Genomic DNA, 27,171 nt, shown 5'->3' with positions numbered 1-27,171 from the left:
CTCCCCTGTAGATACTGACTCCTCTCCTCTCCCCCTGTAGATACTGACTCCTCTCCTCTCCCCCTGTAGATACTGACTCCTCTCCTCTCCCCCTGTAGATACTGACTCCTCTCCTCTCCCCTGTAGATACTGACTCCTCTCCTCTCCCCCTGTAGATACTGACTCCTCTCCTCTCCCCTGTAGATACTGACTCCTCTCCTCTCCCCCTGTAGATACAGACTCCTCTCCTCTCCCCTGTAGATACAGACTCCTCTCCTCTCCCCTGTAGATACAGATTCCTCTCCTCTCCCCTAACAGATACTGACTCCTCTTCTCCCCTAACAGATACTGACTCCCTGACTCCTCTCCTCTCCCCCTGTAGATACAGACTCCTCTCCTCTCCCCCTGTAGATAGACTCCTCTCCTCTCCCCCTGTAGATAGACTCCTCTCCTCTCCCCCTGTAGATACAGACTCCTCTCCTCTCCCCTGTAGATACAGACTCCTCTCCCCTTGTAGATACTGACTCCTCTCCTCTCCTCCTGTAGATACTGACACCTCTCCTCTCCCCCTGTAGATACTGACACCTCTCCTCTCCCCCTGTAGATACTGACACCTCTCCTCTCCCCTGTAGATACTGACACCTCTCCTCTCCCCCTGTAGATACTGACACCTCTCCTCTCCCCTGTAGATACTGACACCTCTCCTCTCCCCTGTAGATACTGACACCTCTCCTCTCCCCCTGTAGATACTGACACCTCTCCTCTCCCCCTGTAGATACTGACACCTCTCCTCTCCCCCTGTAGATACTGACACCTCTCCTCTCCCCCTGTAGATACTGACACCTCTCCTCTCCCCCTGTAGATACTGACACCTCTCCTCTCCCCCTGTAGATACTGACACCTCTCCTCTCCCCTGTAGATACTGTCTCCTCTCCCCCTGTAGATACTGACTCCTCTCCTCTCCCCTGTAGATACTGACTCCTCTCCTCTCGTCTCCCCCTGTAGATACAGACTCCTCTCGTCTCCCCCTGTAGATACAGACTCCTCTCCTCTCCCCCTGTAGATACTGACTCCTCTCCTCTCCCCCTGTAGATACTGACTCCTCTCCTCTCCCCCTGTAGATACAGACTCCTCTCCTCTCCCCCTGTAGATACAGACTCCTCTCCTCTCGTCTCCCCCTGTAGATACTGTCTCCTCTCCCCCTGTAGATACAGACTCCTCTCCTCTCGTCTCCCCCTGTAGATACTGTCTCCTCTCCCCCTGTAGATACAGACTCCTCTCCTCTCGTCTCCCCCTGTAGATACTGTCTCCTCTCCCCCTGTAGATACAGACTCCTCTCCTCTCGTCTCCCCCTGTAGATACTGACTCCTCTCCTCCTGTAGATACTGACTCCTCTCCTCTCCTCCTGTAGATACTGACTCCTCTCCTCTCCCCCTGTAGATACTGACTCCTCTCCTCTCCCCCTGTAGATACTGACTCCTCTCCTCTCCCCTGTAGATACTGACTCCTCTCCTCTCGTCTCCCCCTGTAGATACTGACTCCTCTCCTCCTGTAGATACTGTCCCCTCTCCTCTCCCCTGTAGATACCGTCACCTCTCCTCTCCCCCTGTAGATACTGTCTCCTCTCTCCCCCTGTAGATACTGTCTCCTCTCCTCTCCCCTGTAGATACTGTCTCCTCTCCTCTCCCCCTGTAGATACTGTCTCCTCTCCTCTCCCCCTGTAGATACTGTCTCCTCTCCTCTCCCCCTGTAGATACTGTCTCCTCTCCTCTCCCCCTGTAGATACTGTCTCCTCTCCTCTCCCCCTGTAGATACTGTCTCCTCTCCTCTCCCCCTGTAGATACTGTCTCCTCTCCTCTCCCCCTGTAGATACTGTCTCCTCTCCTCTCCCCCTGTAGATACTGTCTCCTCTCCTCTCCCCCTGTAGATACTGTCTCCTCTCCTCTCCCCTGTAGATACTGTCTCCTCTCCTCTCCCCCTGTAGATACTGTCTCCTCTCCTCTCCCCCTGTAGATACTGTCTCCTCTCCTCTCCCCCTGTAGATACTGTCTCCTCTCCTCTCCCCCTGTAGATACTGTCTCCTCTCCTCTCCCCCTGTAGATACTGTCTCCTCTCCTCTCCCCCTGTAGATACTGTCTCCTCTCCTCTCCCCCTGTAGATACTGACTCCTCTCCTCTCCTCCTGTAGATAGACTCCTCTCCTCCTGTAGATACTGACACCTCTCCCCCTGTAGATACTGACACCTCTCCTCTCCCCTGTAGATACTGACACCTCTCCTCTCCCCCTGTAGATACTGACACCTCTCCTCTCCCCCTGTAGATACTGACACCTCTCCTCTCCCCCTGTAGATACTGACACCTCTCCTCTCCCCCTGTAGATACTGACACCTCTCCTCTCCCCCTGTAGATACTGTCTCCTCTCCTCCTGTAGATACAGACTCCTCTCCTCTCCCCCTGTAGATACAGACTCCTCTCGTCTCCCCCTGTAGATACAGACTCCTCTCGTCTCCCCCTGTAGATACAGACTCCTCTCCTCTCCCCTGTAGATACAGACTCCTCTCCTCTCGTCTCCCCCTGTAGATACTGTCTCCTCTCCCCCTGTAGATACAGACTCCTCTCCTCTCGTCTCCCCCTGTAGATACTGTCTCCTCTCCCCCTGTAGATACAGACTCCTCTCCTCTCGTCTCCCCCTGTAGATACTGACTCCTCTCCCCCTGTAGATACTGACTCCTCTCCTCTCCCCCTGTAGATACTGACTCCTCTCCTCTCCCCCTGTAGATACTGACTCCTCTCCTCTCCCCCTGTAGATACTGACTCCTCTCCTCTCGTCTCCCCCTGTAGATACTGACTCCTCTCCTCCTGTAGATACTGTCCCCTCTCCTCTCCCCCTGTAGATACCGTCACCTCTCCTCTCCCCCTGTAGATACTGTCTCCTCTCCTCTCCCCCTGTAGATACTGTCTCCTCTCCTCTCCCCCTGTAGATACTGTCTCCTCTCCTCTCCCCCTGTAGATACTGTCTCCTCTCCTCTCCCCCTGTAGATACTGTCTCCTCTCCTCTCCCCCTGTAGATACTGTCTCCTCTCCTCTCCCCCTGTAGATACTGTCTCCTCTCCTCTCCCCCTGTAGATACTGTCTCCTCTCCTCTCCCCCTGTAGATACTGTCTCCTCTCCTCTCCCCCTGTAGATACTGTCTCCTCTCCTCTCCCCCTGTAGATACTGTCTCCTCTCCTCTCCCCCTGTAGATACTGTCTCCTCTCCTCTCCCCCTGTAGATACTGTCTCCTCTCCTCTCCCCCTGTAGATACTGTCTCCTCTCCTCTCCCCCTGTAGATACTGTCTCCTCTCCTCTCCCCCTGTAGATACTGACTCCTCTCCTCTCCTCCTGTAGATAGACTCCTCTCCTCCTGTAGATACTGACACCTCTCCTCCTGTAGATACTGACACCTCTCCTCTCCCCTGTAGATACTGACACCTCTCCTCTCCCCTGTAGATACTGACACCTCTCCTCTCCCCCTGTAGATACTGACACCTCTCCTCTCCCCTGTAGATACTGACACCTCTCCTCTCCCCTGTAGATACTGTCTCCTCTCCTCCTGTAGATACAGACTCCTCTCCTCTCCCCCTGTAGATACAGACTCCTCTCGTCTCCCCCTGTAGATACAGACTCCTCTCCTCTCCCCCTGTAGATACAGACTCCTCTCGTCTCCCCCTGTAGATACAGACTCCTCTCGTCTCCCCCTGTAGATACAGACTCCTCTCCTCTCGTCTCCCCCTGTAGATACTGACTCCTCTCCTCTCGTCTCCCCCTGTAGATACCGACTCCTCTCCTCTCCCCTGTAGATACCGACTCCTCTCCTCTCCCCCTGTAGATACTGTCTCCTCTCCCCCTGTAGATACTGTCTCCTCTCCCCCTGTAGATACTGTCTCCTCTCCCCCTGTAGATACAGACTCCTCTCCTCTCGTCTCCCCCTGTAGATACTGACTCCTCTCCTCCTGTAGATACTGACTCCTCTCCCCCTGTAGATACAGACTCCTCTCCTCTCCCCCTGTAGATACTGACACCTCTCCTCTCCCCTGTAGATACTGACACCTCTCCTCTCCCCCTGTAGATACTGACACCTCTCCTCTCCCCCTGTAGATACTGACACCTCTCCTCTCCCCCTGTAGATACTGACACCTCTCCTCTCCCCTGTAGATACTGACACCTCTCCTCTCCCCTGTAGATACAGACTCCTCTCCTCTCCCCCTGTAGATACAGACTCCTCTCCTCTCCCCCTGTAGATACAGACTCCTCTCCTCTCCCCTGTAGATACAGACTCCTCTCCTCTCCCCCTGTAGATACAGACTCTTCTCCTCTCCCCCTGTAGATACAGACTCCTCTCCTCTCCCCCTGTAGATACAGACTCCTCTCCTCTCCCCCTGTAGATACAGACTCCTCTCCTCTCCCCCTGTAGATACAGACTCCTCTCGTCTCCCCCTGTAGATACAGACTCCTCTCGTCTCCCCCTGTAGATACAGACTCCTCTCGTCTCCCCCTGTAGATACAGACTCCTCTCGTCTCCCCTGTAGATACAGACTCCTCTCGTCTCCCCCTGTAGATACAGACTCCTCTCCTCTCCCCCTGTAGATACAGACTCCTCTCCTCTCCCCCTGTAGATACAGACTCCTCTCCTCTCGTCTCCCCCTGTAGATACTGACTCCTCTCCCCCTGTAGATACTGACTCCTCTCTTCCTGTAGATACTGACTCCTCTCCCCCAGTAGATACCGACTCCTCTCCTCTCGTCTCCCCCTGTAGATACCGACTCCTCTCCTCTCCCCTGTAGATACCGACTCCTCTCCTCTCCCCCTGTAGATACTGTCTCCTCTCCCCCTGTAGATACTGTCTCCTCTCCCCTGTAGATACAGACTCCTCTCCTCTCGTCTCCCCCTGTAGATACAGACTCCTCTCCTCTCGTCTCCCCCTGTAGATACTGACTCCTCTCCTCCTGTAGATACTGACTCCTCTCCTCTCCCCCTGTAGATACCGACTCCTCTCCTTTCCCCCTGTAGATACTGACTCCTCTCCTCTCCCCCTGTAGATACCGACTCCTCTCCTCTCCCCCTGTAGATACTGTCTCCTCTCCTCTCCCCCTGTAGATACCGTCTCCTCTCCTCTCCCCCTGTAGATACTGTCTCCTCTCCTCTCCCCCTGTAGATACTGTCTCCTCTCCTCTCCCCTGTAGATACTGTCTCCTCTCCTCTCCCCCTGTAGATACTGTCTCCTCTCCTCTCCCCCTGTAGATACTGTCTCCTCTCCTCTCCCCCTGTAGATACTGTCTCCTCTCCTCTCCCCCTGTAGATACTGTCTCCTCTCCTCTCCCCCTGTAGATACTGTCTCCTCTCCTCTCCCCCTGTAGATACTGACTCCTCTCCTCTCCCCCTGTAGATACTGACTCCTCTCCTCTCGTCTCCCCCTGTAGATACTGACTCCTCTCCTCTCCCCCTGTAGATACTGACTCCTCTCCTCTCGTCTCCCCCTGTAGATACTGACTCCTCTCCTCTCGTCTCCCCCTGTAGATACAGACTCCTCTCCTCTCGTCTCCCCCTGTAGATACAGACTCCTCTCCTCTCGTCTCCCCCTGTAGATACTGACTCCTCTCCTCTCCCCCTGTAGATACTGACTCCTCTCCTCTCCCCCTGTAGATACTGACTCCTCTCCTCTCCCCCTGTAGATACAGACTCCTCTCCTCTCGTCTCCCCCTGTAGATACTGTCTCCTCTCCCCCTGTAGATACAGACTCCTCTCCTCTCGTCTCCCCCTGTAGATACTGTCTCCTCTCCCCCTGTAGATACAGACTCCTCTCCTCTCGTCTCCCCCTGTAGATACTGTCTCCTCTCCCCCTGTAGATACAGACTCCTCTCCTCTCGTCTCCCCCTGTAGATACTGACTCCTCTCCTCCTGTAGATACTGACTCCTCTCCTCTCCCCCTGTAGATACTGACTCCTCTCCTCTCCCCCTGTAGATACTGACTCCTCTCCTCTCGTCTCCCCCTGTAGATACTGACTCCTCTCCTCCTGTAGATACTGTCCCCTCTCCTCTCCCCCTGTAGATACCGTCACCTCTCCTCTCCCCTGTAGATACTGTCTCCTCTCCTCTCTCCCCCTGTAGATACTGTCTCCTCTCCTCTCCCCCTGTAGATACTGTCTCCTCTCCTCTCCCCCTGTAGATACTGTCTCCTCTCCTCTCCCCCTGTAGATACTGTCTCCTCTCCTCTCCCCCTGTAGATACTGTCTCCTCTCCTCTCCCCCTGTAGATACTGTCTCCTCTCCTCTCCCCCTGTAGATACTGTCTCCTCTCCTCTCCCCCTGTAGATACAGACTCCTCTCCTCTCGTCTCCCCCTGTAGATACTGTCTCCTCTCCCCTGTAGATACAGACTCCTCTCCTCTCGTCTCCCCCTGTAGATACTGTCTCCTCTCCCCCTGTAGATACAGACTCCTCTCCTCTCGTCTCCCCCTGTAGATACTGACTCCTCTCCTCCTGTAGATACTGACTCCTCTCCTCTCGTCTCCCCCTGTAGATACTGACTCCTCTCCTCCTGTAGATACTGTCCCCTCTCCTCTCCCCCTGTAGATACCGTCACCTCTCCTCTCCCCCTGTAGATACCGTCACCTCTCCTCTCCCCCTGTAGATACTGTCTCCTCTCCTCTCCCCCTGTAGATACTGTCTCCTCTCCTCTCCCCCTGTAGATACTGTCTCCTCTCCTCTCCCCCTGTAGATACTGTCTCCTCTCCTCTCCCCCTGTAGATACTGTCTCCTCTCCTCTCCCCCTGTAGATACTGTCTCCTCTCCTCTCCCCCTGTAGATACTGTCTCCTCTCCTCTCCCCCTGTAGATACTGTCTCCTCTCCTCTCCCCCTGTAGATACTGTCTCCTCTCCTCTCCCCCTGTAGATACTGTCTCCTCTCCTCTCCCCCTGTAGATACTGACTCCTCTCCTCTCCTCCTGTAGATAGACTCCTCTCCTCCTGTAGATACTGACACCTCTCCCCCTGTAGATACTGACACCTCTCCTCTCCCCCTGTAGATACTGACACCTCTCCTCTCCCCCTGTAGAAACTGACACCTCTCCTCTCCCCCTGTAGATACTGACACCTCTCCTCTCCCCCTGTAGATACTGACACCTCTCCTCTCCCCCTGTAGATACTGACACCTCTCCTCTCCCCTGTAGATACTGACACCTCTCCTCCCCCTGTAGATACTGACACCTCTCCTCTCCCCCTGTAGATACTGACACCTCTCCTCTCCCCCTGTAGATACTGACACCTCTCCTCTCCCCCTGTAGATACTGACACCTCTCCTCTCCCCCTGTAGATACTGTCTCCTCTCCTCCTGTAGATACTGTCTCCTCTCCTCCTGTAGATACTGTCTCCTCTCCTCCTGTAGATACAGACTCCTCTCCTCTCCCCCTGTAGATACAGACTCCTCTCGTCTCCCCTGTAGATACAGACTCCTCTCCTCTCCCCCTGTAGATACTGTCTCCTCTCCTCTCCCCCTGTAGATACTGTCTCCTCTCCTCTCCCCCTGTAGATACTGACTCCTCTCCTCTCCCCCTGTAGATACTGTCTCCTCTCCTCTCCCCCTGTAGATACTGTCTCCTCTCCTCTCCCCCTGTAGATACTGTCTCCTCTCCTCTCCCCCTGTAGATACTGTCTCCTCTCCTCTCCCCCTGTAGATACTGACTCCTCTCCTCTCCTCCTGTAGATAGACTCCTCTCCTCCTGTAGATACTGACACCTCTCCCCCTGTAGATACTGACACCTCTCCTCTCCCCTGTAGAAACTGACACCTCTCCTCTCCCCTGTAGATACTGACACCTCTCCTCTCCCCCTGTAGATACTGACACCTCTCCTCTCCCCCTGTAGATACTGACACCTCTCCTCTCCCCTGTAGATACTGACACCTCTCCTCTCCCCCTGTAGATACTGACACCTCTCCTCTCCCCTGTAGATACTGACACCTCTCCTCTCCCCCTGTAGATACTGACACCTCTCCTCTCCCCCTGTAGATACTGACACCTCTCCTCTCCCCCTGTAGATACTGTCTCCTCTCCTCCTGTAGATACTGTCTCCTCTCCTCCTGTAGATACTGTCTCCTCTCCTCCTGTAGATACAGACTCCTCTCCTCTCCCCCTGTAGATACAGACTCCTCTCGTCTCCCCTGTAGATACAGACTCCTCTCCTCTCCCCCTGTAGATACTGTCTCCTCTCCTCTCCCCCTGTAGATACTGTCTCCTCTCCTCTCCCCCTGTAGATACTGACTCCTCTCCTCTCCCCCTGTAGATACTGTCTCCTCTCCTCTCCCCCTGTAGATACTGTCTCCTCTCCTCTCCCCTGTAGATACTGTCTCCTCTCCTCTCCCCCTGTAGATACTGTCTCCTCTCCTCTCCCCCTGTAGATACTGACTCCTCTCCTCTCCTCCTGTAGATAGACTCCTCTCCTCCTGTAGATACTGACACCTCTCCCCCTGTAGATACTGACACCTCTCCTCTCCCCCTGTAGATACTGACACCTCTCCTCTCCCCCTGTAGAAACTGACACCTCTCCTCTCCCCTGTAGATACTGACACCTCTCCTCTCCCCCTGTAGATACTGACACCTCTCCTCTCCCCCTGTAGATACTGACACCTCTCCTCTCCCCCTGTAGATACTGACACCTCTCCTCTCCCCCTGTAGATACTGACACCTCTCCTCTCCCCCTGTAGATACTGACACCTCTCCTCTCCCCCTGTAGATACTGACACCTCTCCTCTCCCCCTGTAGATACTGACACCTCTCCTCTCCCCCTGTAGATACTGACACCTCTCCTCTCCCCTGTAGATACTGACACCTCTCCTCTCCCCCTGTAGATACTGTCTCCTCTCCTCCTGTAGATACTGTCTCTTCTCCTCCTGTAGATACTGTCTCCTCTCCTCCTGTAGATACAGACTCCTCTCCTCTCCCCCTGTAGATACAGACTCCTCTCGTCTCCCCCTGTAGATACAGACTCCTCTCGTCTCCCCCTGTAGATACAGACTCCTCTCCTCTCCCCCTGTAGATACAGACTCCTCTCGTCTCCCCCTGTAGATACAGACTCCTCTCGTCTCCCCCTGTAGATACAGACTCCTCTCCTCTCCCCTGTAGATACTGACTCCTCCTCTCCCCCTGTAGATACTGACTCCTCTCCCCCTGTAGATACAGACCTCTCCCTCTCCTCCCCCTGTAGATACCGACTCCTCTCCTCTCCCCCTGTAGATACCGACTCCTCTCCTCTCCCCCTGTAGATACTGTCTCCTCTCCCCCTGTAGATACTGTCTCCTCTCCCCCTGTAGATACAGACTCCTCTCCTCTCGTCTCCCCCTGTAGATACTGACTCCTCTCCTCCTGTAGATACTGACTCCTCTCCCCCTGTAGATACAGACTCCTCTCCCCCTGTAGATACAGACTCCTCTCCTCTATTCTCCCCCTGTAGATACCGACTCCTCTCCTCTCCCCCTGTAGATACTGACTCCTCTCCTCTCCCCCTGTAGATACCGACTCCTCTCCTTTCCCCCTGTAGATACTGACTCCTCCTCTCCCCCTGTAGATACCGACTCCTCTCCTCTCCCCTGTAGATACTGACTCCTCTCCTCTCCCCCTGTAGATACTGTCTCCTCTCCCCCTGTAGATACTGTCTCCTCTCCCCCCTGTAGATACTGTCTCCTCTCCTCTCCCCTGTAGATACTGTCTCCTCTCCTCTCCCCTGTAGATACTGTCTCCTCTCCTCTCCCCCTGTAGATACTGTCTCCTCTCCTCTCCCCCTCCTCTCCTCTCCCCCTGTAGATACTGTCTCCTCTCCTCTCCCCCTGTAGATACTGTCTCCTCTCCTCTCCCCCTGTAGATACTGTCTCCTCTCCTCTCCCCTGTAGATACTCTCCCCTCTCCCCTGTAGATACTGTCTCCTCTCCTCTCCCCCTGTAGATACTGTCTCCTCTCCTCTCCCCCTGTAGATACTGTCTCCTCTCCTCTCCCCCTGTAGATACTGTCTCCTCTCCTCTCCCCCTGTAGATACTGACTCCTCTCCTCTCCCCCTGTAGATACTGACTCCTCTCCTCTCCCCCTGTAGATACTGACTCCTCTCCTCTCCCCCTGTAGATACTGACTCCTCTCCTCTCCCCCTGTAGATACTGACTCCTCTCCTCTCCCCCTGTAGATACTGACTCCCTCTCCCCCTCCTCTCCCCCCCTGTAGATACTGACTCCTCTCCTCTCCCCCTGTAGATACTGACTCCTCTCCTCTCCCCCTGTAGATACTGACTCCTCTCCTCTCCCCCTGTAGATACTGACTCCTCTCCTCTCCCCCTGTAGATACTGACTCCTCTCCTCTCCCCTGTAGATACTGACTCCTCTCCTCTCCCCTGTAGATACTGACTCCTCTCCCCCCCTGTAGATACTGACTCCTCTCCTCTCCCCCTGTAGATACAGACTCCTCTCCCTCCCCCTGTAGATACAGACTCCCCCTCTCCTCCCCCTGTAGATACAGACTCCTCTCCTCTCCCCCTGTAGATACAGACTCCTCTCCTCTCCCCTGTAGATACTGACTCCTCTCCTCTCCCCTCTGTCTCCTCTGTAGATACTGTCTCCTCTCCCCTGTAGATACAGACTCCTCTCCTCTCGTCTCCCCCTGTAGATACTGACTCCTCTCCTCCTGTAGATACTGACTCCTCTCCTCTCCCCCTGTAGATACTGACTCCTCTCCTCCTGTAGATACTGACTCCTCTCCTCTCCCCCTGTAGATACTGACTCCTCTCCTCTCCCCTGTAGATACTGACTCCTCTCCTCTCCCCCTGTAGATACAGACTCCTCTCCTCTCCCCCTGTAGATACAGACTCCTCTCCTCTCCCCCTGTAGATACAGACTCCTCTCCTCTCCCCTGTAGATACAGACTCCTCTCCTCTCCCCCTGTAGATACCGACTCCTCTTCCCCCCCTGTAGATTCTGACTCCTCTCGTCTCCCCCTGTAGATTCTGACTCCTTCTCCCCTAACAGATACTGACTCCTCTTCTCCCCTAACAGATACTGACTCCCTGACTCCTCTCGTCTCCCCCTGTAGATTCTGACTCCTCTTCTCCCCCTACAGATACTGACTCCCTGAGCCAGGTGAGTTCTACAGGTAGTTCTGGAGTGGAGGAAGAGGAGGAAGATCCACAGACACTCCTTAGACAACACTTTGACACCATGGCCAACCACCTGAGCAACGAGGGTACGGATGATGATGATGATGATGATGATGGTGGTGATGTATTGAGCCACAAGCCTCTTGTCTGGGTCAGAGTATGTGAGTCGAGCGGTCGGAAATCTCTCTCCTCGCTCACAGAGCGGCGAGCAACTGCCCCAGTTGTTCCACGTCCTTCCCCAACCTCTCCTCACTCACAGAGCGGCGAGCAACTGCCCCAAGTTATTCCACGTCCTTCCCCAACCTCTCCTCGCTCACAGAGAATGAAACTGCCGCCATTCCAAATTGGCTCCATTGATTTAAAATCACTGTTTTTAGCGAACAGCAAACTACCTGGATCTACCAAAGCCATACGAATGAGAAGTATCGTAGTAATCAACATGAACACTCCACTGTAAGAAGTGGTATATATTTTAAACAGCATCTATGAAGACATCAAATAGGCTTAAAACATGAAAAATAACCAACATTTCGGTTAATCGCTCAGCACAAATTACACAAATCTCGAACTACTGTTCCTTCATTCACTTACAATTTAAGATAAAAAATTCCCCGCTAAAAGGCTTGTAAATAGGTCAGGAGCCAGACAGGGAGTCTAAGAAGGAGTTCATTATTTAGTCTATATTATTAAAATCTATTATTCCAAGGCTTATAAAGAAATGCGGTGTGATGCATTTGCGAGAGCTGACGGAGCCACTGGGGATGCGAAACACCCTTCAGCCCCACGCCAGGCCGGGATGCAGATTTTGTATTTTTTTATATTTTTAAGTAGGCCTAAAGGTTTTTAGGCACAATAGAGCTATCATAACGGAAAGCTGCAATATGACAGGCCTATTGTGGCAAAATCAATTATACCCTATTGTATAGATAATATACCGTTTTAAGACGGGCTGTCCAACCCTCTTCCTGGAGATCTACTGTCCTCTAGGTTTTCACTCCAACCCTCTTCCTGGAGATCTACTGTCCTGTAGGTTTTCACTCCAACCCTCTTCCTGGAGATCTACTGTCCTCTAGGTTTTCACTCCAACCCTCTTCCTGGAGATCTACTGTCCTCTAGGTTTTCACTCCAACCCTCTTCCTGGAGATCTACTGTCCTCTAGGTTTTCACTCCAACCCTCTTCCTGGAGATCTACTGTCCTCTAGGTTTTCACTCCAACCCTCTTCCTGGAGATCTACTGTCCTCTAGGTTTTCACTCCAACCCTCTTCCTGGAGATCTACTGTCCTCTAGGTTTTCACTCCAACCCTCTTCCTGGAGATCTACTGTCCTCTAGGTTTTCACTCCAACCCTCTTCCTGGAGATCTACTGTCCTCTAGGTTTTCACTCCAACCCTCTTCCTGGAGATCTACTGTCCTCTAGGTTTTCACTCCAACCCTCTTCCTGGAGATCTACTGTCCTCTAGGTTTTCACTCCAACCCTCTTCCTGGAGATCTACTGTCCTGTAGGTTTTCACTCCAACCCTCTTCCTGGAGATCTACTGTCCTCTAGGTTTTCACTCCAACCCTCTTCCTGGAGATCTACTGTCCTGTAGGTTTTCACTCCAACCCTCTTCCTGGAGATCTACTGTCCTGTAGGTCTATAGCAGCAGACGAGTAGACGACAAATGCATGCTGGGCCGGGCGTCCCCTGAACTCATGAAGTGCGCTATACTGGCGCTAAATTGGAGCGGGTGAGAAGGTCTTTGGGGAAACTCGCTCCGCTGCAGGCGAGTTGGACAGGCTCTGCTCCAGCTCACATACTCTGGTCTGGGTCTAACCCGAAGTACGTATCTCAGAGCATCGTAGCACCATTAGGTGTGAAAACGTTTCTTACCCAGTTGCGGCCCACTTCTTGGAGGCAGGCCACTCGATTTAATCTCTGCGTTATATTGGCATGGAACATGTCACCCTCCCTAGGAGAGGGCGTGACCTCTACAATTTATTGTTAAAACGAGAGGCTGCCTGGATCTTAAACTTAAAGACCCTTGCTCTCTTCGGTCTCAACGTAGACTTTGATCTGAAGCCATTCTTGTGATTAGTGTGACTTTGCCATTGTAATTGTGTGTAAACTTGTATAGTCAAATTAATCTATGATCGTATGCTATCCATTTGTTTGTATGCCAGTTTAATATTTGATTATTAACCAATGATATTAGGCCACTCCTGGCCATGATTACAGACACCTGTGTCTTTTGACACTATATAAACGAGTCATCCCGCAATGTTTGTGATTACACCCTGAAGAAGACAGCTTGGCTGTCGAAACGTTGGTATTAAATTTTTGCATCTGAGCTCCAAGAGTGTACGGCTTTATTTTCAGGTTTCTACTCCGCTAGCCAGCACCTCGTCTTAATAGGTGTGCGTTTCTTTTCCTACTGGGTCTAACCCTAACCAGGCCGTCGGACAGACAGATGTGGTTGTGAATCTAGGCTAGTGTCTCGTAAACCATTTTTTACAATTTGGTAACCGTTAGGATGTATTGTAAGTACAGTTTGTAGCTAGCTATAACTGCTTTCTGTTCTGCCCCTGTAGAGAGGTTTGAGACTGACCTGTCCAGTCTGCAGTCTCCACCCATAGAGACGGAGAGCCTCTTCCTCAACCCCCGATTCAGCATCTCTACACGTTTCCTGTCTCGTTTCCAGAGCCGACTCCGGTCAGTAACGCCTTGCCTCAGTCACCACCTCACCTTATGCCTCATTCACCACCTCACCTTATGCCTCATTCACCACCTCACCTTATGCCTCAGTCACCACCTCACCTTATGCCTCAGTCACCACCTCACCTTATGCCTCAGTCACCACCTCGCCTTATGCCTCAATCACCACCTCGCCTTATGCCTCAATCACCACCTCACCTTATGCCTCAGTCACCACCTCACCTTATGCCTCAGTCACCACCTCACCTTATGCCTCAGTCACCACCTCACCTTATGCCTCAGTCACCACCTCACCTTATGCCTCAGTCACCACCTCACCTTATGCCTCAGTCACCACCTCACCTTATGCCTCAATCACCACCTCACCTTATGCCTCAGTCACCACCTCACCTTATGCCGCATTCAAAACAACTGGGAAACCTGGGAATCTCCAACGTCGGTGCGTTCAAGACAACGAGGAACTCTGAGTAGTATTCCAGCTCGGAATTCAAAGTCGGTAACTCGGGCATCTTTCTAGAGCTCTGACTTTCCGACCTGATGACCTCATGATTTCACCTTTTTTTCCCCAAGAGTTCCCAGTTGTCTTGAAAGCACCATTTACCTTAGTCACTCACACCTTACCTCAATAACGCCTCGCCTCAGTCACACCTCCCCCTGCCTCAGTCACACCTCCCCCTGCCTCAGTCACACCTCCCCCTGCCTCAGTCACACCTCCCCCTGCCTCAGTCACACCTCCCCCTGCCTCAGTCACACCTCCCCCTGCCTCAGTCACACCTCCCCCTGCCTCAGTCACACCTCCCCTGCCTCAGTCACACCTCCCCTGCCTCAGTCACACCTGCCTCAGTCACACCTGCCTCAGTCACACCTGCCTCTGTCACACCTCCCCTGCCTCTGTCACACCTGCCTCTGTCACACCTCCCCCTGCCTCTGTCACACCTCCCCCTGCCTCTGTCACACCTCCCCCTGCCTCTGTCACACCTCCCCTGCCTCTGTCACACCTCCCCTGCCTCTGTCACACCTGCCTCAGTCACACACCCCCCCCTGTATTGATGCAGTGTGCGGTTAGTATTCACATACATCACTGATGTGTGTCCAGGAGCATCACGATATACTGTATATTGATTCAATCATGCAATGTGTACTTGTTTAGTTTTAAAAACCTGTCCTAATTCTTATCTGTGGCGTGTTAGTGGTCCTGGTTCTGCCCTGCGTCCTGCTCCTCTCCCGCCCAGCATCACCGAGGAGCCCAGCAGCCACTCCTCTCCTGACCCGACCCCCAGCCTCAACACTACTCAGGTACTGGCCTGTTCCTCACTTATCTTGTCCGCTGATTCTTCCGCCCAACATGTGAGGAAGATCTGGTGGAACACGACGGCCTTCGTTAGGACACAGAGTTGGCAGGAGATTTCTCCCGGAGTATTACTCGGTTTTAAAAGGCCCAGTGCAGAATAATTCCTGTGTTTTTATATACGCTGCTCAACAAAATAAAGGGAACACTTAAACAACACAATGTAACTCCAAGTCAAACACACTTCTGTGAAGTCAAACTGTCCACTTAGGAAGCAACACTGATTGACAATAAATTTCACATGCTGTTGTGCAAATGGAATAGACAACAGGTGGAAATTATAGGCATTTAGCAAGACACCCCCAATAAAGGAGTGGTTCTGCAGGTGGTGACCAGACCACTTCTCAGTTCCTATGCTTCCTGGCTGATGTTTTGGTCACTTTTGAATGCTGGCGGTGCTTTCACTCTAGTGGTAGCATGAGACGAAGTGTACAACACGCACAAGTGGCTCAGGTAGTGCAGCTCATCCAGGATGGGACATCAATGTGAGCTGTGGCAAGAAGGTTTGCTGTGTCTGTCAGCGTAGTGTCCAGAGCATGGAGGCGCTACGAGGAGACAGGCCAGTACATCAGGACACGTGGAGGAGGCCGTAGGAGGGCAACAACCCAGCAGCAGGACCGCTACCTCCGCCTTTGTGCAAGGAGGAGTAGGAGGAGCACTGCCAGAGCCCTGCAAAATGACCTCCAGCAGGCCACAAATGTGCATGTGTCTGCTCAAACGGTCAGAAACAGACTCCATGAGGGTGGTCTGAGGGCCCGACGTCCACAGGTGGGGGTTGTGCTTACAGCCCAACACTGTGCAGGACGTTTGGCATTTGCCTGACTGCCATTAGGTACCGAGATGAGATCCTCAGACCCCTTGTGAGACCATATGCTGGTGTGGATGGCCCTGGGTTCCTCCTAATGCAAGACAATGCTAGACCTCATGTGGCTGGAGTGTGTCAGCAGTTCCTGCAAGAGGAAGGCATTGATGCTATGTACTGGCCCGCCCGTTCCCCAGACCTGAATCCAATTGAGCACATCTGGGACATCATGTCTCGCTCCATCCACCAACGCCACGTTGCACCACAGACTGTCCAGGAGTTGGCGGATGCGATAGTCCAGGTCTGGGAGGAGATCCCTCTGGAGACCATCCGCCACCTCATCAGGAGCATGCCCAGGCGTTGTAGGGAGGTCATACAGGCACGTGGAGGCCACACACACTGCTGAGCCTCATTTTGACTTGTTTTAAGGACATTACATCAAAGTTGGATCAGCCTGTAGTGTGGTTGTCCACAATTTTGAGTGTGACTCCAAATCCAGACCTCCATGGGTTGATACATTTGATTTCCATTGATAATGTTTGTGTGATTTTATTGTCAGCACATTCAACTATGTAAAGAAAAAAGTATTTAATAAGAATATTTAATTCATTCCGATCTAAGATGTGTTATTTTAGTGTTCCCTTTATTTTTTTGAGCAGTGTATATTTTCACAATGAAGTTGGAATAATTCTGTGAAATTGTGATAAATGGCCTTTTTTCGTGTAAGAGCTGTTTGAAAAGACAGCCTGAAATTTCTTCCTGTTTTTGGTGGGATGGAGTTTTGGCCTGCCTGATGACATCACTAGGTGGTAAATGAGTTAGTAGACCAACCCAGAGTTCCAACAGAGTTCCAACCCAGAGTTCCAACCCAGAGTTCCAACCCAGAGTTCCAACCCAGAGTTCCAACCCAGAGTTCCAACCCAGAGTTCCAACCCAGAGTTCCAACCCAGAGTTCCAACCCAGAGTTCCAACCCAGAGTTCCAACCCAGAGTTCCAACCCAGAGTTCCAACCCAGAGTTCCAACCCAGAGTTCCAACCCAGAGTTCCAACCCAGAGTTCCAACCCAGAGTTCCAACCCAGAGTTCCAACCCAGAGTTCCAACCCAGAGTTCCAACCCAGAGTTCCAACCCAGAGTTCCAACCCAGAGTTCCAACCCAGAGTTCCAACCCAGAGTTCCAACCCAGAGTTCCAACCCAGAGTTCCAACCCAGAGTTCCAGAGTTCCAACCCAGAGTTCCAACCCAGAGTTCCAACCCAGAGTTCCAACCCAGAGTTCCAACCCAGAGTTCCAACCCAGAGTTCCAACCCAGAGTTCCAACCCAGAGTTCCAACCCAGAGTTCCAACCCAGAGTTCCAACCCAGAGTTCCAACCCAGAGTTCCAACCCAGAGTTCCAACCCAGAGTTCCAACCCAGAGTTCCAACCCAGAGTTCCAACCCAGAGTTCCAACCCAGAGTTCCAACCCAGAGTTCCAACCCAGAGTTCCAACCCAGAGTTCCAACCCAGAGTTCCAACCCAGAGTTCCAACCCAGAGTTCCAACCCAGAGTTCCAACCCAGAGTTCCAACCCAGAGTTCCAACCCAGAGTTCCAAACCTCTACTAATAACAGCTAGTTGTCCGATTTCCTCTCCCTACTTCCAGACAGTCCTAGACAAACTCTTTCTTCAGAAGTTGCTATTTGCTAAAAGCTATTTTTGTTTGTTTTTTGACTATTTTAATTTAAAAACAATCTTAGTAAGGTACTTGTTACCCATAAATTCTGACATTGAGATAAAAAAAAAACTGTTACATTGGACCTATAATTGTCTTAATCTACCAATCATTTCCCACAACACCTTCCCCCATGTGTCTTGTGCATCTGTTCTATCAGCCGGAAGTTTCAGCTAGAGACTCTTACTGGGAATATTTTCCCCGCAAACGCGACACACATCGACCACAGATTTTAGGGGGGTAGTCTTTGTTCTTCTCGTGAAGCCATTCGTTAGTTAGCTATGTCCTTTGCTAGTTGGAAGGTAGGACCTATTGTATTCTTCTCCCTTTGAGGTTAGAGGGAATGTTTTTTGCTAGCACACCACAAGTTCCTACCCGAGTCCTGCCTCCATTTGGAGCCACGCCTCACCGTCGTGTGATTCGCTAAAATTAAATAATGACATACTTTACTCAGTGAGGTCATTCACAAATAATTCCATGGTCACTCCCACAAGACCAATTTTGAATGGTTGATTTTACCAGGCTTATAGCCACTGAGCGAGGTTAGTTCCTCACCAACACGCGGAATACAAGATACACATCAGGGGCCAGATCCTAACCTGAGATGCAAATCATGTAAAAGTTAATGAAAGTCACTGAAGATGTTTTTTTGTTTTGCTATCTACAGGCCAACTCCAAGCAGTTTGTCGTGAGCAGTACTACAGAATCTGTTCAAGAGGAGAGCCAGACCCCTGGTGAGTATTCAAATATAATATTTGCAAATGACCTGTCCTAAAGGCTATTTGTATGAACATTTTTAAATAACAAAACTATTTTCAAATTGTAATTAGGCCTAATAAATAGCATAACATGGCCGTCTACGAACACCAGGGCCGGCCGGTCATGGCTAGAGGGATCCAACTTTTGTCAAAATAACGTCAGATTTGACTTTTCGTAGCAGGTTAGGAGAATTAGGTTAACGTTAGGAAAAGGATTAGGGTCAGCTAAAACGCCTTCTAGCCATGACCGGGCCCGGGCCGCCCTGCTCCCCATTTCCGCTGCGGTACAGCACCAGAAATAAAATAAATTATCAAATACATTTTGGACAATCATATTCAATATGTAAATAAGCTAAATGAATTCAGTGTTTGTGCTTGTTTTACAGTGCTCCTGTGAAATAAGGCCTCGTCAGGCATTCATGAAAGCACTTGTTTCCAAAGCTCATGATATTAATAAATGATATGTTTATTGTCATTTGAACTGTCGTATGATATACAGTTGAAGTCGGAAGTTTACATACACCTTGGCCAAATACATTTAAACTCCATTTTTCACAATTCCTGATATTTAATCCTAGTAGAAATTCAATTTTTAGGTCAGTTGGATCACCACTTTATTTTAAGAATGTGAAATGTCAGAATAATAGTAGAGAGAGAATGATTTATTTCAGCTTTTATTTCTTTCATCACATTCCCAGTGGGTCAGAAGTTTACATACACTCAATTAGTATTTGGTAGAATTGCCTTTAAATTGTTTATCTTGGGTCAAACATTTTGGGTAGCCTTCCACAAGCTTCCCACAATAAGTTGGGTGAATTCTGGCCCATTCCTCCTGACAGAGCTGGTCTAACTGAGTCAGGTTTGTAGGCCTCCTTGCTCACACACAATTCTTCAGTTCTGCCCACAAATGTTCTATAGGATTGAGGTCAGGGTTTTGTGATGGCCACTCCAATACATTAACTCTGTTGTCCTTAAGCCATTTTGCCACAACTTTGGAAGTATGCTTGGTGTCATTGGTCGCAAATGGGTCTTCCAAATGAACAAGTTTTAACTTCCTGACTGATGTAGGGTTAGGGTTTGACATGTTTCTTCAATATATCCACATAATTTTCCTGCCTCATGATGCCATCTATTTTGTGAAGTGAATAATTAGGATGAGGTCAGAGCTTTGTAATGGCCACTCCAATACAATACATTGACTTTGTTGTCCTTAAGCCATTTTGCCACAACTTTGGAAGTATGCTTGGGGTCATTGTCCATTTGGAAGACCCATTTGCGACCAAGCTTTAACTTCTTGACTGATGTCCTTGAGATGTTGCTTCAATTTATCCACATAATTTTCCTTCCTCATGATACCATCTATTTTGTGAAGTGCACCAGTCCTTCCTGCAGCAAAGCACCCCCACAACATGATGCTGCCACCCCAGTGCTTCACAGTTGAGATGGTGTTATTCGGCTTGCAATCCTCCCCCTTTTTTTCCTCCAAACATAACGATGGTCATTATGGCCAAACAGTTCTATTTTGTGTCATCAGACCAATGTCAATTAACCTATCAGAAGCTTCTAAAGCCATGACGTTACTGAATAATCTCAACTGAAGTCACCAATTGCTCATGACACACATCATTACTCTATCAATCCATTCCAAATGTTGATACTATACATGGTGGCAGGGTAGCCTAGTGGTTAGATTGTTGGACTCGTAACTGGAAGTTTGCAAGTTCAAATCCCGAGCTGACATGGTACAAATCTGTCGTTCTGCCCCTGAACAGGCAGTTAACCCACTGTTCCTAGGCAGTCATTGAAAATAAGAATTTGTTCTTAACTGACTTGTTAAATAAAGGTAAAAATTAAATTAAAAATGACACAAGGAATATGTTGATCTGGCCTAGGACAGCAGCAGAACGACTAGGACTGGGCCCGACGAACACAATCATTTGCCTCTAATTTACCTGTTTGTGCCGGTGGACCTTGGTCTGCTCAAAGTGAGCCACTGCTATTGGGAAGTTAAAACTGTCCAACTCCTTGGAGCAGCGCGATGCACATCAGCCTCGCTACTTTGTCCTCAAGAAGGAGGGATCTTGAGGCCGTCTTTCCTGTTTTGGAGAACGAATCTCCTCTGGGCTGTCTGGCTATAATTATGATGTAACATTATAATGGTATTTTTGCAATGGATTTTCTTTTTCTCCAGGACAATTTGGCCGGCAACAAGTTTATGTAACGGCTTTAAATGTTTTGAAACGACCAAAAGCCAGAATTTACTGGCTAAGAGAAACCCTGGTTGTGTTGGATGCTGTAGTGAGTGTGGGTATAAACCTGACATCTCTCGGGTCTGTTGGTTGCTAGAAGAATCATCCAGAACCATCCAGTGGGGTTAAGGTCTGATGTGGGCTTGTCTGTCTGTTTGCTGGTTGATGGTCTGTCTGCTGGCTGGTTGATTGTCTGTGTCTGTCTGTCTGCTGGTTGATGGTCTGTCTGTCTGCTGGTTGATGGTCTGTCTGTCTGCTGGTTGATGGTCTGTCTGTCTGCTGGTTGATGGTCTGTCTGTCTGCTGGTTGATGGTCTGTCTGTCTTGGTCTGCTGGTTGATGGTCTGTCTGTCTTGGTCTGCTAGTTGATGGTCTGTCTGTCTCGGTCTGCTAGTTGATGGTCTGTCTGTCTCGGTCTGCTAGTTGATGGTCTGTCTGTCTCGGTCTGCTAGTTGATGGTCTGTCTGTCTCGGTCTGCTAGTTGATGGTCTGTCTGTCTCGGTCTGCTAGTTGATGGTCTGTCTGTCTCGGTCTGCTAGTTGATGGTCTGTCTGTCTCGGTCTGCTGGTTGATGGTCTGTCTGTCTCTGTCTGCTGGTTGATGGTCTGTCTGTCTCTGTCTGCTGGTTGATGGTCTGTCTGTCTCTGTCTGCTGGTTGATGGTCTGTCTGTCTCTGTCTGCTGGTTGATGGTCTGTCTGTCTCTGTCTGCTGGTTGATGGTCTGTCTGTCTCTGTCTGCTGGTTGATGGTCTGTCTGTCTCTGTCTGCTGGTTGATGGTCTGTCTGTCTCTGTCTGCTGGTTGATGGTCTGTCTGTCTCGGTCTGCTGGTTGATGGTCTGTCTGTCTCGGTCTGCTGGTTGATGGTCTGTCTGTCTCGGTCTGCTAGTTGATGGTCTGTCTGTCTGCTGGTTGATGGTCTGTCTGCCCGCTTGTCTGTCTGTCTGCTGGTTGACTGTTGCTGTAACAATCCAGTGAGGGGTGCAGAGTGTCATCCAACGTCTTTAAAGAGGCGCTCCTCTTCGGTCCAGCAGACTCCCAAACCCCGCCATCCCCTACGCAGCCGCAAAACCATAGCTGTTCTACACTGGAGAGACACTCTGGGAGGTGTGTGTGTGTGTGGTCGATCCACCACAGCATTGATTGTGACTCACCTTGTGTCATGGGGATAGCTAGACTTGGTTCTCTGTATCCTTGTCCCCATCTCTCTCTGGGGTTCCACCGTCTGGGGGTTCCACCGTCTGGGTGTTCCACCGTCTGGGGTTCCACTGGTGCTGGCAGCCTGCTCTGATGTATAAATCAACACGGGGTGATAATCTGGTTTCTAGGATGTGAGACTTTATGTTACAGTAAACCAGCATTTCTCCCATCCTGGTCCTGGGGACCCAACGTACTACGTCGCCTAGGATCAGGATGGGAGAAACAGTGGAGCAAATAACCCTGAATGTTATTGACCTGCTGTCTTTCTGTTTCCGACCTGTCAGATGTGTCCGATAAAACCCTGAGGTCTCAGTCTAGTAGTCCGTCATCATCATCCGGCTCCACCCTCAAACCCTCCCAGCCCGGCCTGGACAAGGAGCCCCTGCCCCGGCTGCCTCGCCAGCGTTACATGGGCACCACCACCAGCTCCAGAGCCAAGAGGTCCCAGGGTGAGGGCCTGAACATCTCCCGACTGAGGAGCACCCTGCTGGGGGAAGATCATGGAGGCGAGCGCCTCATCCCTCCAGGACCTCCAGTACGTTACAGACCCGGAGTGCAAGGAGAATCTCCCGCCCCCTGTAGTCCCGCCCCCTGTAGTCCCGCCCCCTGTAGTCCAGCCCCCTGTATCCCACACCACCACCCCTTCCTCAGTGGAGCCTCCTGCTCCTGCCAGCCAGCCTCCCTCCATCCCTCCTTCTCCTGCGGGGAACCACAGAGCCAGAGCAGCTCTCCACCTGGACCTGGCTGTGTCCTCTGACCCCCCCCACCCTAACCTTCCCTCTGGCCTCCCACAAGTCCCAGAGGAGGTTTGGAGACTCGACCCGTCCGACCCGCCACGCCTTGGTCACCCCAACTGAGATGCGTTCTCTTGGGAAGGAGGCGAAGAGGTGCCTCCGTAACATGGAGGACAGCTTGGTGCCACGGGGAGGATTACCAGGGCTCCGCAGCAGCCCGGCCCCCACCTTGTCTCCGGCCCCCATCTCGTCTCCGGCCTCGGCCCCCCCATCTGTGCCCAACCCTCCCTCAGGCCCAGCTCACTGAGAACACCTCCCATCTGCCCCAGCTGCAGCAGGCTAGCGACAGTCCTGTCTCTGGTTCTGCCTGTTCCTTCCCTCTCCACGGTGACTCTGGTCTCCACGGTGACTCTGGTCTCCACGGTGACTCTGTAGAGGAACCCGTGAACCTTCAGATGTGTCACCAGGTGGCCAACGAGTTGAGGCACACCATGAGAAGAGCCGTCACATTCTACAACAAGGTCAGATTACAAACGTATTCAAAATGATATTCACTAGCTTTTCAAAGATTCACGTGTTATCAAGTTTTAACGAGCCTGGCCCAACATTTCATCAGACTTTATTCTTTCAAAGGGATACTGCTGATCTGAGATATTTCAGTCATTTCTCTACTTACCCGGAAAGTCAGAACTCATGGCTAGCATTTTTTTTATCTCTGCGTGCAGTTTGGAGATTGAAGTTAGCATGGCGTTAGCTTAGCGCAAAAATACAGTTTGGAGATGGAAGTTAGCATGTACAGTTTGGAGATGGAAGTTAGCTTAGCGCAAATACAGTTTGGAGATGGAAGTTAGCATGTCGTTAGCTTAGCGCAAATACAGTTTGGAGCTTAGCGCAAATGCAGTTTGGAGATTGAAGTTAGCATGGTGTTAGCTTAGCGCAAATACAGTTTGGAGATGGAAGTTAGCATGTCGTTAGCTTAGCGCAAATGCAGTTTGGAGATTGAAGTTAGCATGTCGTTAGCTTAGCGCAAATACAGTTTGGAGATGGAAGTTAGCATGTAGCAGTTTGGAGATTGAAGTTAGCATGTCGTTAGCTTAGCGCAAATGCAGTTTGGAGATTGAAGTTAGCATGTCGTTAGCTTAGCGCAAATGCAGTTTGGAGATTAGAATGTTTAGCATGTGCGTTTGGAGAAGTTAGCTGTAGCGCAAATGCAGTTTGGAGATGGAAGTTAGCATGTCGTTAGCTTAGCGCAAATACAGTTTGGAGATGGAAGTTAGCATGTCGTTAGCTTAGCGCAAATGCAGTTTGGAGATTGAAGTTAGCATGGTGTTAGCTTAGCGCAAATACAGTTTGGAGATGGAAGTTAGCATGTCGTTAGCTTAGCGCAAATGCAGTTTGGAGATTGAAGTTAGCATGTCGTTAGCTTAGCGCAAATGCAATTTGGAGATGGAAGTTAGCATGTCGTTAGCTTAGCGCAAATGCAGTTTGGAGATTGAAGTTAGCATGTCGTTAGCTTAGCGCAAATGCAGTTTGGAGATTGAAGTTAGCATGGTTAGCTTAGTTTTGGAGATTGAAGTTAGCATGTCGTTAGCTTAGCGCAAATACAGTTTGGAGATGGAAGTTAGCATGTCGTTAGCTTAGCGCAAATGCAGTTTGGAGATGGAAGTTAGCATGTCGTTAGCTTAGCGCAAATGCAATTTGGAGAGTAGCATGACGTTAGCTTAGCGCAAATGCTTTTAGTATCCCGGTACAGTAGCCAGCTCCTCTCAAAAGCAGGGGCATAAACTGTCTAACTACTCAAACTGGGTGGTTGGTCATTTATAGTCTTACAAAGCTATACATAGTAATCGATATTTTATACATTTTTTTTGTTAATTTCACTGATAATCATAAGATAGCAGATTCTATCCGCTTCCTCATTCTATGCCCGTTCCGTTGTCACATAGAGTTCGCAACATATCTGTCCCATTATGGCGTCAGAGAACACGTACACCACCATTGAGACCGATACAACGTTGTCTGTCTCTCTCTGTTCTCTCACAGGTCTGCTGTATGACAGACAGCCCAGAGCAGCAGGGCCAGATGTCGGCCATTTTAAAAGAGGCCTTTTGTGTGGCGCAGACGGAGCTGGCCTCTGTGTTTCCTTCGGGTCAGACGTCAGCAGCAGGTCACAGCGCCCCCTGTCCCCTGGAGGACTCTCCAGGTCGCCAGCTGAGAGACGACCGGACCGTGGCTCTATTAGAGAAATACTCTGAGATGCTGCTGTTCATTGCTGAGAAGAAGATGGACAGTAGCTAGTTGATGGGTTTGACTAGATGGGATGCCCCGCTAAATATCAGAAGTTACTTTTCGTAGCAGGTTAGGGGAATTAGGTTAAGGTTAGGAATAGTTATCCCTGGATGCGACTCGAATATGCACGTTTTAACAGACATGACCCTAGCTGATGGAGGATGAGACAAGACGTCCTTACGCGAAGCAAATATTAGCTAACCAGATGTGAGCAATTAGATGCTTTCACTTCTCACCAGACTGTTTTCAATAGCATCCTGTCTCTTCTCACCAGACTGTTTTCAATAGCATCCTGTCTCTTCTCACCAGACTGTTTTCAATAGCATCCTGACTCTTCTAACCAGACTGTTTTCAATAGCATCCTGTCCCTTCTAACCAGACTGTTTTCAATAGCATCCTGTCCCTTTTAACCAGACTGTTTTCAATAGCATCCTGTCCCTTTTAACCAACAGCACCTTTTTTAAACCTGACCGGACGACTGTCTCTGTATATTAGAATGTTTATTTAGATTTGTTTTAAACCCCCATACTTTCAGTGAAATGTTTAGCACCTCATTAGAGACTGACTGAAATAAGGCACTGGTAAACACATGCTTCACAATCTAGTTTAAAGTCTCCAAGTTGTTTAAAATCTTTTAGCTTTTGTCTTATTTTCCTATTTATTACTTTAATTGAAAAGCTCTTTGTTTTGTTTGTCTTTTTGTGTGTTTCGGTCGCTGTTGTCATTCTTCGATTTATTTAGCTCTCACAAAAGCATCTCAAAGTAGAAGTGCTGATCTAGGATCAGTTTGTCATTTTAGATGCATTGTGGGGTTTTAATTTTTGTTTTGTTTGTTATGAATAGGATTACATTCGACAGATCCTAGATCAGCACTCCTTCTCTTGGATGCTTTGTGGCTACGAGCCCAGGTCCTTAACCCATTCTGTTTCTAACCTTGTAGCCATGGTAACGCTTTATTTTAAAACATGATCTATTTGAGCATCAAAGCAGTCAATGAGGAGTCATTCAGCCACAACCAAAGTGACCTGCTTTAATCAGTGTTTACATTTGAATCTCTTATTATTATTATGGTCTGTTTCTTATGACCTGTCCAGGTATTTGTGTACCAGGTTTAATGTTTTGCTAGTTGATACTGGGTTCTCTCTATCCCAGCAGTCAAGTCGAGTTCAGTATTAGTGTGGTTTCTGCTTGCTGCCTATTGAGGTTGGAGCCAACAGACACTAGTGTTAAGGGCTCTATTATGTTAAAGCCTGTGGAATCAGATGGGTAGAGTAGTCTCATCGTCACCTGCAGTGTTTTGTACAGTTCCCCTGTGGTGTTTCACCTGTGTACTTCATGGTTTCTTGTGGAAATGTTCAAGTTCAATGTAAATTATTTGTAATATTTTTACCTTTCTGCTTTTGCATTCATACAAAATGTATATTTTACTAAGAATGTGTAATAAAGGTTTTTTTTTTTTACATATTGCTTTGTGTGTTCTCCATACAACAACCAGACTAGCTTTAATGTGGAACCCACGGGGGGGGGGGGAACTAGGAACAGATGAAGGTCTGGAGAATGTCTGTGGCAGAGGAACGCTCCCAACTTCTGCAGAGGAGGGCCCTGGACAACATCTGGAGTCAAAATTTAAAGAAGGAATTAGGGTGCCATCTTTGAAGAGAACTGCTGAACACCGGACCTACTGGAGGCAGTCTTGGGGGGGGGGGGCAGCATAGCCTAGTGGTTAGAGCGTGTGGTTAGAGCGTTGGACTAGTAACTGGAAGGTTGTGAGTTCAAACCCCCCGAGCTGACAAGTTACAAATCTGTCGTTCTGCCCCTGAACAGGCAGTTAACCCACTGTTCCTAGGCCGTAACTTGCGTAGTTAAATAAAGGTTAAGTTAAAATTAAATTAAAAAATAATTCAATCTCCTTTGAAATCTAGGCCAATTGCTCATTCTCTTGATTCAGTCATGTACTTTTCTGTTGGTCCATATGTATAAATTATTTTAGAGTAGTGCCGCGTTGAGGTGCTATTCGGGAACTAGGAATCTCCGAATGTTCCGACTTGAGAACTGGTTGACTGCAGCATGTGAAGAACTACAACCAGTTAGCAATTCGGAAGTTTCCGAGTAGCAGGTGAACGTGGCATAGATAGTGGGGAGTTTGACAGTGGTCACACAAACAGATTTTAATTGGCATTGTACTTCAACACGGGCGTGTCCTGTCCTAACATGTTTTCAATGACGATAATGACGCTTCCAATCTGACTC

General features: G+C 50.0%; 2 protein-coding genes across 3 annotated transcripts in view; both read left to right on the top strand.

The window, feature by feature from the left end:
• LOC124005186 (WD repeat-containing protein 62-like) overlaps positions 1 to 22,895 on the top strand; it is a 54,324-nt gene extending 31,429 nt beyond the window's left edge. Inside the window, exons 10-16 of one of the 2 annotated variants that reach the window (XM_046314186.1) lie at positions 11,108 to 11,230; positions 13,713 to 13,833; positions 15,027 to 15,132; positions 18,362 to 18,428; positions 21,674 to 21,805; positions 22,183 to 22,554; positions 22,588 to 22,895. In XM_046314186.1, the coding sequence (XP_046170142.1) occupies positions 11,108 to 11,230; positions 13,713 to 13,833; positions 15,027 to 15,132; positions 18,362 to 18,428; positions 21,674 to 21,805; positions 22,183 to 22,554; positions 22,588 to 22,655 (989 nt within the window). In that variant the 3' untranslated portion in view covers positions 22,656 to 22,895. The remainder of the gene's footprint in view (positions 1 to 11,107; positions 11,231 to 13,712; positions 13,834 to 15,026; positions 15,133 to 18,361; positions 18,429 to 21,673; positions 21,806 to 22,182; positions 22,555 to 22,587) is intronic. The other variant, XM_046314187.1, reaches the window with a different exon arrangement.
• Positions 22,896 to 22,905: 10 nt separating this feature from the next.
• On the top strand, positions 22,906 to 26,380 carry LOC124005187 (mitogen-activated protein kinase-binding protein 1-like). Its single transcript, XM_046314188.1, has 2 exons — positions 22,906 to 23,153; positions 24,676 to 26,380. The coding sequence occupies exons 1-2, from the start codon at positions 23,088 to 23,090 to the stop codon at positions 24,928 to 24,930; spliced, it is 321 nt and encodes a 106-aa protein (XP_046170144.1). The 5' UTR covers positions 22,906 to 23,087; the 3' UTR covers positions 24,931 to 26,380.
• The last annotated feature ends 791 nt before the right edge of the window (positions 26,381 to 27,171 follow it).

The sequence above is a fragment of the Oncorhynchus gorbuscha genome, linkage group LG19 (genome assembly GCF_021184085.1).
Source record: "Oncorhynchus gorbuscha isolate QuinsamMale2020 ecotype Even-year linkage group LG19, OgorEven_v1.0, whole genome shotgun sequence".
NCBI classification, from domain to species: domain Eukaryota; kingdom Metazoa; phylum Chordata; class Actinopteri; order Salmoniformes; family Salmonidae; genus Oncorhynchus; species Oncorhynchus gorbuscha.
This window is presented reverse-complemented; position numbering and strand designations above follow the sequence as displayed.

Excerpts from the sequence above, each read along its gene's own strand:
- LOC124005187 (XM_046314188.1), top strand. The coding sequence starts at position 23,088 with ATGTGTCACCAGGTGGCCAACGAGTTGAGGCACACCATGAGAAGAGCC. Across the intron at positions 23,154-24,675 it reads CCGTCACATTCTACAACAAG|GTCTGCTGTATGACAGACAG; the intron begins GTCAGATTACAA and ends GTTCTCTCACAG.